Consider the following 15,319-nt stretch of genomic DNA (forward strand, 5'->3'; position numbering starts at 1 on the left):
GCCTGGGCGCAGGGGCTGGCCCCCGCCGACAGCCGCAGCACGGACGCCGAGGTGGGGGAGAGCTGGCGCAAGGAGAAAGTAAGGGCATGTCTCTTTTCCATGTAGATGTGTGGTCACCGCGGGCGGGAAACTTCCGCCAAGCGGGACTATCCAGTGCATCAGTACTTGCGGAAGGTTTTTCTGTGAAAGCCCGACTTCCCAAACTCTTTGTGTTACCCTGATCACAGCGAGCGGTGTTGGCAGAACACGTCCCTCCCTTGGCCCCTGCTGTACCAGGCTTAGCAAACACTGCCTGGATTTTAGGTGTTAAACCAGGGCTCGCCCCTGGGAGGAAGACAAGGAGCTGGCACAGCGGCTCTGGGCTGCGCTTCCAAGTTGCTCAGTGGTTCGAGCCAGAACAGCATTTGATGGAGGAAATGTGAAGCTTTTCCTGAAAGCCAAGTAAGAAACTGGTGCCATTAAAATTTGTCAGGAATGTAGTTGGCGTATACTTTCCTTGAAATATCCTCTACGTTATGCACGTTGAGCTCTTGCCCAGTATTTAAAGAAGTTAATCAGGAAATGGGTCTAATTCCTAATTGCTTTGCTTTGGAATGCAGTAGAATTGAGAGAAATAGAGGTTGTTTCTGTTCCTGATTTTCACCTAGCAAAGATTCCCATGTATGTATCACAGCTCCTCCATGTAGATGTATACACATATTTGCAACATTCAGGATACATGTTTGTATCTCAACCGCAATGAATCTCAGATGTTGATGAAACATACAGAGTATTTCTCTTTCTGTTGCAGTAAAGCAGTTTCAGTAGAGGGGGAGAGGTGTGTATTGCCTACTTTCTGACCCCTTGACTGAAGTCATGTTCAAAAAAGCCCCAGAACACCTTTCTTTGAACTGAGATTATTGATCTCCTGCTGCAGGGTCTGTGCCAAGTTATTTCTGTGGCTTCCTCTTGCACAGAATTCCTTGCATGGATTTACGAAACCTGCTTGCTTGAGTGCCATTACGTGTCTGTAGGAGTAACAATGAGGGCATTAAGATGAAGCAAACAATTGTACAAATATGCAAAATATTCCATATATATGTGTTTTTAAAAAGGAAACAGACCCATGTGATTGTAAGACACCAGGCATTTTTTATTTCATAAATGGAGAAGTATTTAATTGAAAGGCTATTGCTTTTATTGGTAGTATATATATGTATGTACTGTAGCTCTATATAAGAACACTCAGATTAGGCAGTTGTAAAGTTTGGCTAAGGAGGAAGATGCAGAAGCATCTCATGAGGTAACTATGCATAGCCCCACTACCCAATTTTATTTATAGTTAGAAAAAATGTGACAGTAATCTTCTCACTGTTGGACCCCAGGGAAAGGCCCTATTGTGAATAAAAAATAGCACTGCAGCTTCCATTTCTATTGTCTCACAGTGATTCTGTTGCCATGTTAGCCAAGGCCACAAATTAAAAATGCATTTCCTAATTCGTAGAATTAGCAAGATCATTCTGCTACTCTGTTATACTGAAGCTCTGTTCCCTTGGGTATGTGCAGCATTAGAGCAACAGATTTTGTGCTTGGAATTCAGCAAATTATTTTTGTAATTGTCAGATTCAATATTAAATCCAACTGGCTGCAACAGTGATATCACTATATGGAAAAATGCCATAGTTAAATTTACCCTGTTTTGCAAGTTATTGATCCTGTTTGTTAGTAGGCTGTGCCTAAGGCTGTATGTAATCAGAATTACCTCTTAGTAGTTTTTGAGGTAGGTTATTTGAAACTGAAAAATTGTACTGAAAACAGGTAGTTATAACCTTGTGTTAGTCTTAAGAGATGCTTTCTTTACATAAAAAGGGGCTGTCAGCAATTCATTATGGTGATTCCTGCCCTTGGCAATTTGGGACATCCTGTGTTTAGGTAATGCCCATTGCAGTGTACTTTCTAATACTTTTCAAAAGAATGGTTTCAGTAGTTTAACTGTAAGTAAAGTAAGCAAAAAGTATTTAGTGTTTTTTTCTAAGCATTATTGCTCTTACATAATTACTTAGTTCAAATGCTACTTTATATGGCACTGAAACAAGTGACTATTTCAAGTATTTCTTAATCATGATTGAAGAGATTTCTGGTGTATGAGTAGCTCAAAGAAGATAGTCCATAATATTATAATGAATAATGTAAATCAGGGGAGTCCTGAAAATCTGCTGCAGCAAAATATCATTTGTAGTTTTCCTGGACATTCAATTTTGTGCAGAACTCTTTACAATGTATATTTTAATCATCCTCTTTTTTTTCTGTATATGTATGTATAAATATATATATATGTATAAATACACACACACATATATATATATACATACACACACATGTATATATGCATCTTTAGAAATGTGTTTTGGGGGCATCTTTACCTCCCACTTCTAGGTCTCTGTTCAAATCTATCTTCACCTTCATATGATCTGTTTCTCAAGTTTATATTGGAAGTTTCTTCCAGACTGGCACTTTAGCCAAACTATTCTATATGTGCCAAATGTTCTGGTCTGCCTGCATGGCAGGACCTCTGCTGTTAGCCTGAGAGGAATGTCTGAAGAATTTAGTTCCTAGTGAGGTGAGGAGCCAAGTCTGCACTGCTCATTATGCTGGAGTAGCTGGCAGATTCTGCATTGGACATGCTGTGGACATCATCAAGCACTGTTTTTGTTGGAGTACTTATCACACCTCTCCTTGTGACGCAAGCCAAGCCAACAAAATCTCTTTTTCTGTTTTGTTGGCTTAACTGTCTCCAAGGCACAAACCATTCCAGTGCATCAATGACAGGCAGTAACCCAGTTACTCTGACATGGTTGTGAGCAGCTGTACTTTAAAATTATGAAGTCATGTGTGAAAAGAGTTGAATTGAATCTGTTAAAAAGCTTTGTGCATAAATTAACTTTCTGGATACAGCTCAAAAAATTTTAATTGAACCTGTTAAACTCAAGTCAACAGGATAATTATATTTATATAAACACATACCATTTTCTATTCTCCAAATGTATGTACTTTTATGTGTGTACAGCTAATTGACAATACTGTTGCTTTATTAGAATGAAATTTATATCTTAAAATGGGCTTCAAGAATATTTTGAGCTAAGGAAGTTGGGGCATCCAGAAACTTGGTCTCTAGAAGCTCATAATTTCAAATAAGGTACTGTATGCTAAGGTATGTAAGGTATAAATAAGGTATGTAAGCTAAAATAAGGTATGTAAGCTAAAATATTCTTGAAATTAAACATATAGATCTTAAATTAATTCATTTAAATTCTGATAAACTTTGATTAAAAAGTTGTGGTGTTTTTTTATATTTACTCACCAATATTTTTCATTTATTTTAACAGGAAACATTGGATGCTCTGGTAAAGTCTGAACAAATGACAGATGAGATCAAAACTCAGTTGAATGATCTTTGTAGATTTTCCAGGGATTTAAGTACTCATTCTTCAAAAGTTTCAGGGTTGATTAAGGAGTATAACAGGTATGCATTAATCTTGTTTAGAATTTATCTCATGTGTGTGTGGGGGATGATGAGCTGTCTTTAAGGGAACCATTAATTAGAATTTTAGAACTAGAGACAGACACGTGCAATAGTTAGAATCAATATTTTGATTTTGGTGTCAACAAAAGCTATGCAAAGCAATAATTTGATTTTTTTGAATTTTTTTTTCTTGAAGCCAGGCTATGCCACTAAACTCAGCTGAAACTAAATGTACATCTATACCTGACATATTACAGGAGTCATTGTAAAAAAGTGAGGTAGTAGGATGTCTTATTTGCCTGAAGGAAAATGAACTATACCAGCTAATTCAGACATTTTTCTTGATTGCGTTCTTCCTATTATTCTTCTTTGTTTAGTTGGTGTCTTGAAGCAGGAACTAGCTAGGGAAGGTAGCATTTGCTTGCTTGCTTTCTCTCGAGTCACTCTGATTTACTTTGGAGTATGACACCTGCATTTCAGACAGAAGGGTCTGTTGTTTCTTGCAGGAGATTATAGCTTCTGGCTTCTGTAGCTGCAGGAGGATGTGATTACTAAGACTGATCCTTTATAACCTTGTGGACTAAACAGAGCCACAGAAGTTAGAATTTTATTCACTGTAGTCCTGTGCCCTCTCCCTAGTGAGAGAAAGAGGCTTGCAGAATACATTGATGCTTAGGTGCACTGAGTCATTCTGTGGAAACATTTGTACCTGTCATATCTGTGACAGCTATGTCCCAATTTACATGCTTCACTTTTGAGAACTGAAAGCTTCTAATGGATTTCCTGGTTCCTCAGTTAAGTGCATAAATTTGGTAGGAGGAATCCAGGTTAACCTACCCTTACCATTGTGTTTCAGAGAACAAAATAATAGCATTGTCACCTAACAGAGTCCTGCCCTTCCTCCCTCCCTCCCTCGCTTTTTTCTTCTTCCCTGATGTGATAAACCCAGCCTCTGCCTGCAAGCTTCAAAAGGATGTCAGAGCAAAGAGCAGATCTTGCAGCAGAGATTTCGGACGGCTTTCAGGGACTTTCAGCAGTGGCTGGTCAATGCAAGAGTCACCACTGCCAAATGTTTTGACGTGCCTCAAAACATCAGTGAAGCTTCAGCAAGTCTGCAGAAAATACAGGTAACTTTATAGCAGTAAAATACTAGTCTAGGGGAGACCAAATCAATTTCATGTACAACTCAGATTTATTTCTTTGATTAATTACTGCTTTTGTTAATTAATTTTGTTAATCACTAAAGGTGACTCATTGCAGAGAAATAAACACTTTTTTTTTTTCTATTTTGTTTAGTTTAATTACTGGGCTACAGTTTGTAGGTAGTTATGTCTCGTAATAGTTTTCCTTGCCTGTTTCTTTTTTATAATGTGAGAAAAATATATTTTAGGTGGGAGAGTACTGTAAATCAGAATGATACCAGAATGGAGTCTTAGTACCTGGAGTTATTTCACAATTAAGTGAATACTTTTCATCATGTATGAAAGTGGAGTCCTTATGGTACAAGAGCAGAGTTAAATTATAAGCAGTGGGAGCAGGCATTTAAAAAGAATATTTTTTACATAAACATAAAATAAACCCAAACAGTTCTGTGGAAAGGAATGACAGTTGAAAGTATATTTTAATAAATCAAATGAAAGAAAGTTATTTTATTAATAGAACATAGCTATAATTTTAACTGAAACTAACAAAATGAGAATTATTTAATGAGGCTGTTATACCTTTAGTTAGATAATATAACAGAAGAAATTCATAACTGTTTCTTAGAAAACACCAAAAGCCAAATCACCTCTTCCTAATTTTGCTATATTCACTTTCCTTTGCTTAAGGAGTCCAAATAATGCAGTCTTGATATATCAAATATTTGACTGCATCATGTTGAGAATATCTTCAGAAGGGGGAAAAGTCCTGGTAATTTTTTACATTAAATATAAATGTTTTAGCAAGTCTGGGTTTTTTTTCAACAGTGGGTTTCTTTTTTTAAAATCACTACAGCCCCCTCATAATATAAGACCATACCTTGTTCTCCTTCTCTCTGAAAGCTGCCTTAGGTGAAATAAACTTTTTTTGGACTGCTTTAGGAATTCTAAAGATGTCTTGCTAACCTGTATAAACCTGACATTTTTTTTTCTTGAAAGTTAATGTTCTGTCTGTTAGCACATTTTACATCATTAGGTCACCAATATGTTTCATTTTAATATAGCCAGAATTTATAGTCCAAGTATCTCAAAGTTAACAGACCCTTTACATTCTCCACTAAGACCTCTTGTGTAACACAGAATCAGAACCTGACCTAATAATTTTGGTATCAAGCCTGTTACTCCTGAGCATGGGTGTAACGTAATGATTATGTGTATTACATAATCACGATAATAACAGTTTAAAATATTTCTATAAAAGACTACTGAATTTCTTTGAGTCCTAAATGCTGACAAAGTTTTTTAATAAGTTACAAAGAGATTATCCCAATAAATTGGAATTTTACAATCTGTCTGTTTCCTTACATTTCTGTATAATTGTTGTACCTGCATTTTTCCACAAACTTATTGCACATCAGCACTGTGCAAGATTTCTGTGAAGACTAATATTTCTAAACAGGGAAGGTAAATTAAGGATACAGAGGCATAAATCACACAGATTGGACATTGGTCAGGTTCTGAGCATCAGCCCACACCACCACATGCTCAGGGCAAGTCCAGCACAGCTGGAGCTTGCCCATGGGCAGGGGTTTGGTGCAGTGTGTGCCTCTGAGGGTGTTCCTGTGTTATCTCTGTTGGCATAACGGTTCCCTGAAATGAAACTTTTATCACTTTCTGTACTAGTGGTATTTGAGGGAATATATTACCCAACTAAATCAGTAGTAATTGTCTCATGAAGTATGGAAAATACAGGTAATCCTGGAGTCTCAATATGTGTATTATTCAGACACTTTGATTTCTGGATCAAGTAGCTGTTATCTCTAACTCCTATCAATACAAACAAGATTGAAATGAATTTACTGAAAATACGTCAGCACATTAGCAAGCAGAAACAGTAAACTCTCATCACTGATCAATTTTCTAGCAGCTTGACTTTATTGGGACTCAAAGTTCACCAGTTAGCTTTTTTTATTACTATTTTTAGGAATTCTTATCAGAAAGTGAGAATGGGCAACAAAAGCTAAACCTGATGGCATCCAAAGGAGAACTGCTATGCTCTGTTTTACCAAAGGAAAAGGCTAAAGTTATCCAGGACAAATCTGCTGCTGCTAAAGAAGATTGGAAAAATTTTGTCACCACACTCCACCAGAAGAAATCTGCATTGGAGGTATTGAACCAGTTACAGTGAGGAAAGACTGGCTCTAAATTTCCTCTTTGCTTCTACTTCAAACAGCACAGTTTGGATGTTGTATATATCTGTGAGTGTTTACTATGTGACGGAACGAAGAAATAGATGCTTTCAAGAAGTCTTACTCTTCTGCTTGCATTTTACTTTTGTTTACTTCTGCTATCTTTATGACCTGATTTCACTTTAATATGGTGTTTCATGCACAAGGGGTTGTTCAAAATCAAAGACAGCAGTTCCTGAAATTCAGTAGTCTCATCAAATGTAGTGGGTTTCTAAAACCTATTTTCTTTCTGAAAAATGGTTTTAGTACAGGTTTCTGAAACAGCTGCTTATTGAATAGTCCCAGTAGGGTATGTAAATGTTGTTTCTCTTACTGCAAAAGTGAAATGTCCTTATTTAATTGAGCAACTTTTTAAGTGCAAGTGCCTTTCTCTGTTCAGAACTCACAATTCAACCAGTAGGTGGTGAATATCTTAAAATCATAAACTTTTTAAGGTCATAGGTTTTAAGGTCAAAATGTCTCATCTGAAATTCCCTACATAGAATAGGAGAATTAAAGTTCCTAGGCATTCTTATTTCAAACCAATGCTGCCTAGACAGGTGAGAAAAAGTTTAAATACACTTAATGCATTATGTAGGAAAGCATTTCAAAGAAAATTCTCAGGTAGCAAGGACTAACCTTTCAATCTCAAGGTTGCCGTGGAAAGAGGATGTTCTCAGAGGTTAGTCTTTTTGAGTCAAGGATTTTTCAGTCTCACAGGCTTAGTTTTTTATTCAGATGTTTAAGCGATACGGGTGTAGCTGAAAAGAAAATTGAATGTCTGGGGGAAAAATACATTAAAATAAATAGGGCACAGGAGCTATGCTGTTCAGGTTTATATTCCACGTGAATTATTTTAGGTGCTGTTTTATTAAATAATGCGGAATAAGCCTGCAAGAAAAGTATGCAGACCTTGAAGGAATGCTGTCATATGCATTTAATGCACTTTCTTATGACCAAAATTTTACTCTATAAAAAGAATATAACCAGAAATGCTCCCCAGGACTGGGTTGAATTTAGACATTACCTAGAAACATTAGCAGCCCATTTAAGGAGGACTTAATGTCAATGACTGGAGTCACATATTAGATAACTCACATCCCAAATTAGCCTTTATTCACACTACCTTAGTTATGCAAACTGGAATTAGATTAAGTCAAGTCTCATAAAATCTGTAAAGCTTTACAATCAAAAGAAATTTGTTTCAGCCTTCCCTCAGCTGTGTAGTATATTGTTGCTTCTATTTTGCTTTCTAAAAGTGTGCCCTATCAAACTTTTATTTCGGTGTCTGTGGGATAAGAACAGGCAGAGCTGGTGTAATTTATTTGAAGAGTTTTGTATATTTTGCCTGCAGTTATATATCATTTTTGTGTACTTGATCTGTGTGTTATGAATTAGTTATGTCTAGTGCACTGGGACTATTCATAGAAATTTGCATGCCTTCCTAGAGCTTAAAGATCCAGATGAAGGACTTTGAAGCAACTGCTGAGCCTCTGCAGGAGTGGCTGACCACAACTGAGAAGATAGTACAAGGAAGTAGCAGTCGGCTCCATGATCTTCCTTCCAAGAGGAGAGAACAACAAAAGCTGCAGGTGACTTATAAGGGCTCTTAACAGAGCCAGACCTTCCCGTTCCATCCTCTTGGCCTCATTGGTTACTTACAAAAGCTAAATCATTCTAGCATCCTGACCTCTAAATAAGATGGGAACTGTTTTTGAGGTTTGCTGTTGATGATCCTGTTCCATCAAGTTTTCCATCTCCACATTTCTTCTGACATGCTGCTCCATTGCTGTAACTGTGTGCCTGTCTCAGCAAACTTGCCATATGTCACTTCTATTTTTCATGGCACCTTCATGCTTCACCATCTCCTGCTTTCTTGCACCCACTCTTATTATTACTGTGCTTGTGCTTTACAGTCTGTCCTTGAGGAAATAAGCTGCCACGAGCATCAGCTCAACAGGCTAAAAGAGAAAGCTCAGCAGCTGTGGGAAGAACAAGCTGTCAGCAAAAGCTTTATGCGCAGAGTGTCTCAGTTGTCTTCTCAGTATCTTACTCTAAGCAATCTGACAAAGGTAATGCATCCAATGTATGTTCTTCTAAGCAACTCCTGTGATGTATGTGGGGAAAAATGAAGACTGAAATGTGAAACACTGCAATTGTCTTGCTTGCCTGCTCTGTGATATGTCTGAGCTATTCTGTCTTTCACATTGACTTATAGGAGTGAAGAGTAGGGACTGTCAACAAAATGTAACTGTGATTTTTTATTATTATTATTTTAAAGTGTACTGATTAAGAAGTAAATCCCTCCTGATTATTCAATAATCAGACTTGATTTTGATTCTTTCAAGCACTGAAGACAGTTTTGTAATAAGCAGCATCTGAAAGAGGTATTTTTCAAAAATTAGCAGAGGTGGAGTTTTTTTCTAGAAAATACAGGATGCAGACAAGTTGTTATTTTGTTTTATCCTATAATGATGATTATTGGCATTGTAACTATTTTCAGCTAAAAGTAATAGATTGGTCTTCTAAAAAAAATTTACCTCTTAAGCTGTTTTTGAATGTTCAAGGGGAGGCATAGGCCAAATTTTAAACCATCAGCACAAGAACTGAGAGTTTAACATAACTCTCTTTTTTGCAGCTTCACACACTTCACCTCTTAATAGTTCTACCATCTCTCTAGCGGAGACAGATAAGAAAACCTCCATATTAAGACTTTTATTCTTCTCAAAGTTCATGTCATGAAGAAGGCTTGATATAGGCTTATAGTTGCTACAGTAACTAGAATGATTAAGGATATAGAAAATATGTTTTTGAATAGCAATTCAAATCAGAAAGCATTTGTGTTTAAGGGATTGCTACTTTGGCAATTCCTACTTTTTCTGTAGAAGTAACAATTATAAAGCATATCTTTGACTTATTGAAAATGATTGTATGCATGGCCATAATAAATTTTCATGTCTGCAAAATGAGAAAGTGAAAAATGAATGAATTGCTGACACAGGCTTATGTGAGCAGAACTTGTAGGAGAGGTCAGGATGAGCAGGTGTCGTCTAAGGTGCAGGATACATATGGTCCAGCCTATTAGAGAAACCCTGAACCTTTTGGATAGCCAAGGATCTTGAGGAAGATCCCTCTCAGTAATTTCCAAGGCCTGTTAAATTGACTCGACTTTAGTTCTCTGTCACAGTGGAAAAAACACACACTGCCTTGTGTTCTTGTTCACCTCAAAGCCTTTTAGCAATGTAACTACAGCATTTGTTTTTGATTTGTATGAGTGTCAGTGATTTTTCAGAAGAATTGTTTTACCAATGAGAGTCGTTGAGGAAAACAGGTCTTTACCAAATATCAACAAAGCAAAATTGCTGCAATGGTGTAGCTTCTCAGGCTTAAATCTGTTGTTGCACTGGCTGATTTCACAAGTTAGCTTCCACTGCAACACTGACATGGAGCTTAGATGTAGTTTACCAGATGTTTAAGAAAAAGTGAAACCAGAAAACTGCAGCTTTAGATTTAGAAAATAAAAAAGTACATTTCTGAGATTTTAATTTGTATTTTATGTTTGGACAATTCATTTGTGTGTGAATGCAAAATCCATTCCATGCTTAAGTGTACTTGTAATTATCAGTGTATGAAGCAAACTTCTCTGTATGATTGATGAGACTCATTGTAAAGTACATGAGTTGGTATGGGGAGTATCCTTTAAATAGCTCTTGGTGCTAATTGCTGTATGAATTGCAGGAGAAAGTTTCCAGAATGGACAGGATTGTGGCAGAGCACCAGCAGTTCTCACAGAGTGTCAAGGACCTCCAGGACTGGGTAGCTGATGCAGTTCACATGCTGGATTCCTACTCTCATCCTACTGCAGACAAGAGTGTTCTGGACAGCCGGATGTTAAAACTAGAGGTATGGAAGCATGAGTCCAAAACTTGCTCTTTTTTGATCTATATGAAGAATACAAATATAGGATACTTAGTTGTTGCATATTAGTCTATTAACTGTTGTTCAGATGCTGATTTTCAGTTTATTCAAAAGTAACTCCTTTTGTAGCAGAAAGAGCTTGTTAATAGAACTTTTCTCTAAGAGGTAGATAAGGACCTTAATGACATGGACAACTGCATATGTGAAAATTCTTGAAGTACTCAAAAGATGTTGTGTGGCTGATGAAGGTTAAATGGAAGAAGTAGGGTAGTCACTTCTGTTAGCTTAGTGTATTTCAATATACCTAGATCTTACTGGTGATACAGTTGATCCAGCAAATCTTTTCCTAGAATTATTTGCTTTTAAAATGGTGACAACAGTTAAGAAAATAGCATCTGCTGATAACAGATTCTATTTAGGGCATTATTTAGAAGACAATATTTTCATTTTATTGATGTCTTGGATTCTGAGCCAAAGATCTTCAAAATTATAAGGCTAGGTCAAAAAGCAAAAGATTGTAGCATAATACTAAAATTATGTTTTGGCTTTTGTTTATTGAATCTTTTGGGTTCATGCTTTCAGGCTTTTCATGACTACATAGTGTTAAAAACTGAGTTTGCAACTGCACAACTCCAGGAGCTGAAGTCCCCAGGCTGACATTGATGACAGATTTTGTTGATACTGTCATGTTGCAAATATATCCTGGAGTGGTAGAACTGTATTTCAGCCCTGTAGAAGAGCTTTGCATTACATCTTGTTGTCTGTATGAATGAATCCTCCTGTTTTCCATCTAAGTGATGTTTTCTTTGGAATGTCAGCCTTTTCACTGGACAATACCTTTTCTGATATACTCTAAGTACCTGCACAGATTCCACAAAAATTTTCCTGTTGACTAAGGGGTTTTTTTAATAGCCTGAACCTACCCATTGAAAGTCACTTCCTTTCATGAAGCCCAGCTGTGAACCCCACTGTCCATCTTCCAATTCACTACAAGCTGCTGCATATGATCAGGTTATGTTCCATTAAAGCTAGTTAGAATATTCATGGCCAGGTAATGATAAAAATAAAATATATCTACTCACTTCTTAGGGCCTGCTAGCAGTGAAACAAGAAAAAGAAGTCCAAATGAAAATTGTTCTGGCAAGAGGAGAATCTGTTCTGCAAAATACTTCTCTGGAGGGAGTACCAGTGATTGAAGGCCAATTGCAAAATCTGAAGGACAGCTGGGCTTCTCTTCTGTCTGCTTGTATCCAGTGTAAGAGGTAAAAAGGGAGTGAGGTCAAGAATGATGCTTAGTAACAAAGCACTGTCAAAGCTTTTGAAAAGTAATTTTATTACTTCAGGAGTCAAATTCATGTAAAATGATTGCACATGCCAAACAATCTTAGAAGTTGTGATAGATTCATTTGAAGTAGAAGGAGGGGAGGAAACTCCAAGTGATCTAAGCTTTATTAACACTTATTGTCAATGTACTCATAAAATTGGATTCCATCATCTTGAATATTTTACTTTGTATTGCACTTGATGCTTTGAAACCTTCTCAGAAATGAGATTTTTTTCGTGGACGTTAATGGTTGCTCTGTCAAGATCCTGCCTGCTTTTCCACTTGCTACCATTCCAAAGAACATACTGTGAATTACAGCATCTAACAGTGCTGCTCCTAGTGATAGAATAAAGAAATATAAAGGAAAAAATGGAGATTTCTCTGGTGGAGCATCAGTAGTTGCAAATATTTCAAGTTAAAGAAACAAGGGTAATTAAACATTAGAATGCATCAACTTTTTGATGTAGGTAAAGGGGCAGAAAATTTCTGATTCTGGGTCTTATGCTTTCAGTTGCAATTCATTTACTAAACCTAGAATGTGTCAGCTACATAAATTACAGATCTACTTAATATTCCAGGTTTGGAAAACTTAATTTCTCTTTGTTAGTCAAACAGTACTGCTAGTTAAAACCTGTAGGATTTTAATTGCGTATCTTGTGATGTATCTCTCTCATAAAAATATTCTAGAATATCTGTATATGACTATATCTCACTGCTCAAATAGCACGGAACTTTCACTATCACAAAAAATATGTATTTTTAAATTACAGTCAACTTGAAGGAGCTCTCTCCAAATGGACGAGTTACCAGGAAGATGTTAATCAGTTTTCCAGATGGATGGACAAAGTAGAAACAAGTATGAATGCTTCTGAAAGGCAATATGCTGAACTGAGGGAAAAAACAGCTGCCCTCAGCAAAGCAAAGGTGTGTTTGATTTACAACAAACCATCAACAAGTGCATAACACCTTAGAGGCAAAAAAAACAAACTGTCTAACTGCAAGATTAATCCGTGGTCTTGTTTTCATGGTGCCCTTTATATGTTCTCTTTCTGTTTTGTAGCTACTCAATGAAGAGGTGTTGAGTCATAACAGCCTGTTGGAGACTATTGAAGTGAAAGGAAAGGGCATGGCTGAGCACTACATTGCTCAGCTTGAGCTGCAAGACCTTCAGGAGAGGTATAAGTTCCTCAAAGAAAGAACAAAGGTAGAGTTTTTCTTCATAGCACTACTTGTTTAGCTGGCAACAAGGAAAAGATATTTTCATTGATCATTTATTTTACAGTTAAATGAGGATTAAGAGTTTGAGGACAGCTGTAACTTATTGTAACAGAAACCTACTAGGGTGATTAATAAATCTGTCTTCCTGTACTGAGCTTCAGATCTTTCAGAAGGGTTTTAAAAATCAGGAGAACAGTCTGAGGAACTCCATGTCAAAAGGCTCATTGACTTCAGCACAGATATAATTTTACCCAGTGTGACTGAAATGTTGAAAAAATCTTCAGACTTGTGATTTGCATAAGTGTATGGTTTCAATAAATTTTATCAGTCAGTTGTGTGATTCACAAATGGTTGGCAGCTACAGAGATTTTATGAATGAGCATGAACCTTATTAGCAAGTAAACTGACACAAGTGTAATAGGTACTACATTTCCTGATAAATATTGATTTTGTATATCTGGAAAAAATTAGGACATAGATTAAGATCAGGATGGGGTTTAAGGTAAGATATAAGGTAAAAAAGAAATAATAAAAGACCCGGTGATAGAGATAAATCTAGGCAATTACCTCCAGTTAACCCAAGTTCTTCTGTGATAATTAAATAATGACTAACATATGGTCAGACAGCCAACTTTGCTTCAGGATAGCAATGTAGTAAAATTGAATTTTGTTGTCTCAGTGATGCCTTTGTCATGAAGAATGACAAAATTCAAAATTCAGCCAAAATTCAGTTTTTCAAACACATAAGTGATTCAGTCTTTTGTGGACCTCTCTTCCACAACTGCAAAAAATGCCATGCTCAACATTATTCTTTTGAGCTTGAGTGAATAAAATTGCTCAGATTTGCCAGAGAGAAAGATAAGTCCTGGGAAGTGCTGGTAAATATACTATTCCATGGAGATGCCCTAGTCATTACCTTTTTCTCCTACACAAAGCTATACAAGCGACCTGTATTTGCTCAGTTAGAGTAACAGCATGGGAATGAGAAGAAATGGATGGTGGCTCACAGAGGCAAGAGTTCTGTACATATTACCTCACGTAGCAAGAAGCATTACTTCTTTCTCCAGATGACTGGGCTTCTCTGTTCCCAGCTGTTGTGATAGTGTTAAGTATTAATAGTGCAATCAGCCCTGAGAAAGAAATTAAAAACTCAAAGCAAATAGCTGGAAAGTTAAGAATGTTCAAATATTTTACTGATCCTCTGGCCAGGCTGGAAACGTGATAAGATTCCCCAAGGACTTATGGCCCACGTCTGAGCAGACCAAGAGCTGTAATTTCGTAAGCCCCTGTTGAGAGGCAAGAAAACTTGTCTCTCTTTCCCCCTTCCCACTTCTGGGCATGGACAAGCCTTGCAAAAGATGTGATAGGACTCCTGTTTTCCTCCTTTCTCCTGCCAGACAGACCTGTTAGAAATAGAAGGTAAAGCAGATAGTAGATTCATAGGTGTATTTAAGTGTTTGTCTTTTTATGAACCTGCTGCTCTCAAATGAAGCCTGTCTTGTCTCCATCAAAACCTGGTTCCCCATTCCCATCATTTCTTAGAGGATGGGAATTACATGTAGTATATTTTTCTTGCACTTAATAAGACTAATCTTGTGCCAATATATGACACCCTTCCTTCTGTACTCCAGGTATGGTAATATTTTAGTGCTGAGTCTTGCTCACCCACATACACAGAAGACTTGTAGTCTGTTTCTTACTGTGCTCTGTAGGGACTGCAAATATCTTCAAACCTAAGATAGTGGATACTCCTAACTCCATTTGCAAAAAAAAAAAAGTCATGTAAAATAAAAAAATGCAATTTCTAAGCTCATATGCTTATTAATCACTTCAGCAAAGTTAATTTAAATTGTGGTAAAAACCAAGGAAGTTTTTTTGTTATTAACCACTAAGGTGTTATTTAAAAGTAATCCCAGATCAAAATTCTAAATCTCAGAAGTTACAAACTTATCTTCTGGGATAAGTATTTTTACCTCTGCATTCCTCCCTC

At 36.8% G+C, this 15,319-nt stretch overlaps 1 protein-coding gene across 1 annotated transcript in view; it reads left to right on the forward strand.

The window, feature by feature from the left end:
- SYNE1 (spectrin repeat containing nuclear envelope protein 1) overlaps positions 1–15,319 on the forward strand; it is a 241,632-nt gene that overhangs the window by 94,049 nt on the left and 132,264 nt on the right. Inside the window, exons 54-63 of the mRNA XM_031056245.1 lie at positions 13–78; positions 3,366–3,502; positions 4,452–4,629; positions 6,626–6,808; positions 8,318–8,461; positions 8,786–8,941; positions 10,608–10,772; positions 11,877–12,049; positions 12,882–13,035; positions 13,172–13,315. Coding sequence (XP_030912105.1) covers positions 13–78; positions 3,366–3,502; positions 4,452–4,629; positions 6,626–6,808; positions 8,318–8,461; positions 8,786–8,941; positions 10,608–10,772; positions 11,877–12,049; positions 12,882–13,035; positions 13,172–13,315 — 1,500 coding nt within the window. The remainder of the gene's footprint in view (positions 1–12; positions 79–3,365; positions 3,503–4,451; positions 4,630–6,625; positions 6,809–8,317; positions 8,462–8,785; positions 8,942–10,607; positions 10,773–11,876; positions 12,050–12,881; positions 13,036–13,171; positions 13,316–15,319) is intronic.

This window comes from Geospiza fortis, unplaced genomic scaffold, assembly GCF_000277835.1.
Source record: "Geospiza fortis unplaced genomic scaffold, GeoFor_1.0 scaffold162, whole genome shotgun sequence".
Lineage (NCBI taxonomy): Eukaryota > Metazoa > Chordata > Aves > Passeriformes > Thraupidae > Geospiza > Geospiza fortis.